Source organism: Nicotiana tabacum, chromosome 10, assembly GCF_000715075.1.
Source record: "Nicotiana tabacum cultivar K326 chromosome 10, ASM71507v2, whole genome shotgun sequence".
Classification (NCBI taxonomy): Eukaryota; Viridiplantae; Streptophyta; class Magnoliopsida; order Solanales; family Solanaceae; genus Nicotiana; species Nicotiana tabacum.
The window spans coordinates 152096361-152100925 of NC_134089.1; the positions used below are offsets into that span (position 1 = coordinate 152096361).

The 4565-nt window shown below is 37.4% G+C and overlaps 1 protein-coding gene across 1 annotated transcript; it reads left to right on the plus strand.

The window, feature by feature from the left end:
• Window positions 1-358: 358 nt before the first annotated feature.
• Window positions 359-1572, plus strand: LOC142165474 (uncharacterized). The gene is made up of 2 exons (XM_075224020.1): window positions 359-557; window positions 599-1572. Exons 1-2 carry the CDS (start codon window positions 359-361, stop codon window positions 1570-1572), a joined length of 1173 nt encoding a protein of 390 aa, XP_075080121.1.
• Window positions 1573-4565: the final 2993 nt, after the last annotated feature.

Here is a 4565-nt window from a genome sequence, read left to right on the forward strand (position 1 = left end):
ATAATCCCATTTCGAATATTGTCACTTAAATTGGAAAAACTCCCTCGCGCATTCTACCCTTCGGGGCCGGGCGCGCAAAAAGGAGGTGTGACAGGGGGAATGAAGCTGGTCCATCAAGGGTGCAAATAGAAATGGAGAAACAACCTATGGTTGAGACAGAAGGCTGTAATCAAGTGGCAAATGACAAGCATGATGAACCAAATCAGAAGAGTCAGGATGATAGAGCAAATGTCAAAGGGAAGGCTATTCAACAAGTTCCAGATTCATTGATCAACTCTAGCAATAGATTTGAAATACTGCAGATGAATGACACATACATAATACAAGGGGACGTTGGCCCTCCCAGCTTCACCTAAAAATGAACCTCTGTACTTGGAATGTAAGGGGGCTGAATAAGTCCTACAAACAGAAGGAGTTGAGGCTCTTTCCGAGGAAGTATAAGGTGGATTTTATTGGGTGTTTGGAAACAAGAGTTAAAGAGAAGAAGGCTACTAGAATCTTGAAGCAAGTGGCTAGGGATTGGAGTGCTTTTTGCAACTATAATGCACATCCAAATGGTAGAACTTGGTTACTATGGAAGAGTAATGTAAATGCCCAGGTGTGTTAGTGGTTGAAGATCAGTTCATACATTGTGAAATTCAAGAGATAAGCTCCAATTCCAAGGCTATGGTAACTGTAGTTTATGCAAGCAATGACATTAATCAAAGGAATCAACTGTGGAGGAAACTCATTCAGATAGGGGCTAATATTCAAGACAGTTGGTTACTAAGTGGGGATTTCAATAATGTTCTTCACACTGATGACAGGATAGGAGCACCAATTACACAAGCAGAAACCCAAGGCTTTCAGGATATGATAAATACATTACAGCTTTCTCAGGTGAAGAGTTTGGGTTGGAACTATACTTGGTGCAACAAGCAACAACCTGATAAAAGAGTGTATAGTAGGATTGATCGGGCTTTGGGCAATTTTGAATGGCTACAACAGTATAACCATATTGAGGCAACATTTTTGAATCTGGAAGTATGTGATCACTCTCCCATATTGCTCCAACGTAGTCAAGGGAATCAGCAGAGGGGATTACACCCTAAGCCTTTTAAACTATATGGCTCAATTATGGAGCATGCTGATTTCAAGGGGATAGTTAAAAGAGTATGGGAGCAGGATGTAAAGGCTGAACCAATGAAGAGAATCTGGATGAAGTTAAAAATGTTGAAGAGGGATCTAAAAGACTTAAACACATACATGGCATCTTATAAGCACCAGCTCAATCAGGCCAGACACAAACTAGAAATAATCCAAAATGAACTCATGATTCATCATTTAGACCAGAACCTGATTGATCAAGAGAGGTTGGCACTGGCAAAAACAAAGAAATGGAGTAACATAGAAGAACATGTCCTACAGCAAAAGTCCAGAGCAAACTGGATAGCATGTGGAGACTCAAATTCAAAATATTTTCATGCACAATGGAAATTGAGGAAAAGCAAGAATTTCATTGCTTCCATATACAATGACAGTGCAGTTAAGCTAACAGATCCTATACAAGTGGAGGATGAGTTCATCTCTTAATTTACTAAGCTTATGGGTGAAGGTGGCAATACTCACAGGTACCCTAACTCAGAAGTCATACGTCAGGGGCCATGCCTTAATTTATAGCAGAAGGATGATTTGATTAAAGAAGTTACAAGGGAGGAGATCTTGAATGCTATAAAGAATATGCCCCATGATAAGGCTCCAGGGGTAGATGGGTTCCCTATTGAATTTTTTACTAAGCACTGGCAGGAGGTGGGGAATCACATTTGTGATGCCACAAAGCAAATTTTTGCAACTGGGAAAATGCATAGAGGAATCAGCAGTATTGCTGTGACCTTAATTTCTAAAGTGCAAAACCCAAGCCATGTCAAAGATTATAGACCCATAGCATGTTGCATAACTTTGTATAGATAATCACAAAGGTTATTACTGCTCGAATCAAGAAGGTCATTGGTGGCCCCATTAGGGAATCACAATCAGCATTCATTGACGGTCGTAGTATCACTGATAACATCCTTTTCACACATGAATTGTTCAAAGGCTACAATAGAAAAGGAATCTCCCCAAGGTGTGTACTAAAAGTGGACTTGAGGAAAGCTTATGATGCATTAGAATGGTGTTTCCTGGAGAGAATATTGCTAGAATTGGGTTTTCCTCACAAGTTTATAAGCTGGGTAATGGAATGTATTACATCAGTGACATACTCCCTTAATATTAATGGTGGACTGACAACACCCTTCAAAGGAAGGAGGGGAATAAGGCAAGGGGACCCAATGTTACCCTATTTTTTTATTCTGGCTATGGAGTATTTTACAGAGGGAGTTTGCACAATTGGTGAAGAATAGAGAGTTCAAATTTCATCCCAGGTGTAAACAAACTTGGAGTGGTACATGTCTATTTTGCAGATGATCTACTTATGTTCTGCAAGGCTGATATTCAGTCCATTCGATTGTTGAAACAGACCTTCCTAAAGTTTTCTGAGGCATATGGTCTTCAAGCAAATGCAGATAAAAGTTCCGTCTATTTAGCTGGTGTTTTAAATGATCAGAAACAGGATATTCTGCAAGAGTTGGGCTATTCTGAAGGCACTCTGCCTTTTAAATACTTGAGGGTTCCTTTGGCATCTAAAAAGCTCTCAATTATTCAGTGTTGGCCCTTAGTAGAGAAGATTACACAGAAAATAAACTGTTGGACTGTAAGGTTACCTTCATATGCAGGACGAGTACAACTGATTAAATCAGTTCTATTTGGAATTCAATCGTACTGGGCACAGATTTTCCTTTTACCTAAAAAGGTAATGAAGCTGGTCAAAGCTATATGCAGATCTTTCTTGTGGACAGGTAGATCTAATGTCTCTAAAAAGTCATTAGTCTCATGGGAGAAAGTATGTTTACCACAAGTTGTAGGAGGTCTCAATGTGATGAATATGGTCTATTGGAACAAAGCTGTTGTAGCTAAGCACTTGTGGGCTGTGGAAAAAAGAGGGATTGTCTATGGATCAGGTGGCTTCATACATTTTATCTAAAACATCACATGTTGGAGCACATGCCAATACCTACGAATGCAGTTTGGGTGGTTAGAAAAATCCTGGAGACAAGGAAATTCATTGGAGAAATTCAGGGTAATCAAGGTGACCTCATTAGCAGACTGAGTCAACTACAGAAGGGAGAAACTTTCAGCATCAGGAAGCTCTATAGGTTGCAATTCCCTCAGCTTGAAAGAGTACCTTGGAAAGGTATTATTTTGCAACCAAATTTACATCCCAGATTCAAATTTATTTTGTGGTTAGCATTGCAGAGAAGACTAGCTACAGTTGATAGGCTCTTGGAAGTTTGGGATTCAGATTCCTCAGCTGTGTATCTTCTGTAAGCAAGCTGATGAAGTTTTTGATCATCTTTTATTTGAGTGCACTATGACTAAAGAAATATGGTCGAGGTTACTGAAATGGCTTGGGCACAATAGACCTTTCCGAGATTGGCAGAGTGAAGTTACTTGGATAAATCAAGGTGCTACAAAGAAGAATGGACATTGGGCAATTGTTACCTGTATTTTTGGTATGCTGATATATACTATATGGAGAGACAGGAACAAACTCAGATTTCATGGAGGGACAAAAACTGTCAGTAGCATATGCAGAAATTAGCAATCCATATACACACGAAGGAAAGATTAATACAGAATTGGCAAGGAGCACTTGAGAAGCTTAATTGTTATCCTTAGGCGATCTGGTGGTTGTATTGATCTGTAGTGTTTTTGCTTTGTAGTGATTCTGCTACCTTAGTTACTTAGTCGAAGTACTTAGATTACGTAGACTACAGTTTTGATGTAAACAGGATTGTAGATGGTCACCATCTACTTGCTTTGTAACGTTTTTTTTTTGGAATGAATAGAAATACTATTTACCAAAAAATAATCTTTTATTATCTTTCATTCTCAATTGTGCAAATAAATTTTGAGTTTTTGTTGTTAATATCAAAATTATTATATTCTAATTAACGTACATACTACCCTCCCTAGACCCCACTTGTGGGATTATACTGGGTTGTTGTTGTTGTTGTTTCTACTATACTCAATATTTTATTATTCCAACATTATATATGCTTAAATACTATTTTTTATAAGTAAAATTTATTTATTCTAAGGTTAGCCCATAATATAAATTAAAAAGAGAAAAAAATTATAATATTAAAAAGTTAAAAAAAATAAAAAGAAGATTAAGTTGATAATTTAGAGGGTAAAATAGGTATTTGACGATCAAAGTTTGAGAAATTTAGTTGAATGACCTCTTGAGTGCTATAGGCATAGTTAAGTCATTTTGCTGTTACAAACAAAAGAAAATGACTTTAGTAAATAATTTCGGATAGTTGAGTGATCATATGAGTAATGGCCTCTGTGAAATCCCTTAATCGTTGAGCTATGTTATTGGACTATGTCAACAAGATTCAAAATATAATAACTATAGAGGCACAAAATAGATTTCTTATACGTAAAGTCAAATGCGACCCTATGCTTATCTTTTCAAAATAATA

Bases quoted from the DNA above. Each gene is read 5' to 3' on its own strand.
- LOC142165474 (XM_075224020.1), top strand. From the start codon at position 359: ATGAACCTCTGTACTTGGAATGTAAGGGGGCTGAATAAGTCCTACAAA. The intron at 558-598 runs GTAGAACTTGGT...GTAAATGCCCAG, and splicing joins CTATAATGCACATCCAAATG to GTGTGTTAGTGGTTGAAGAT.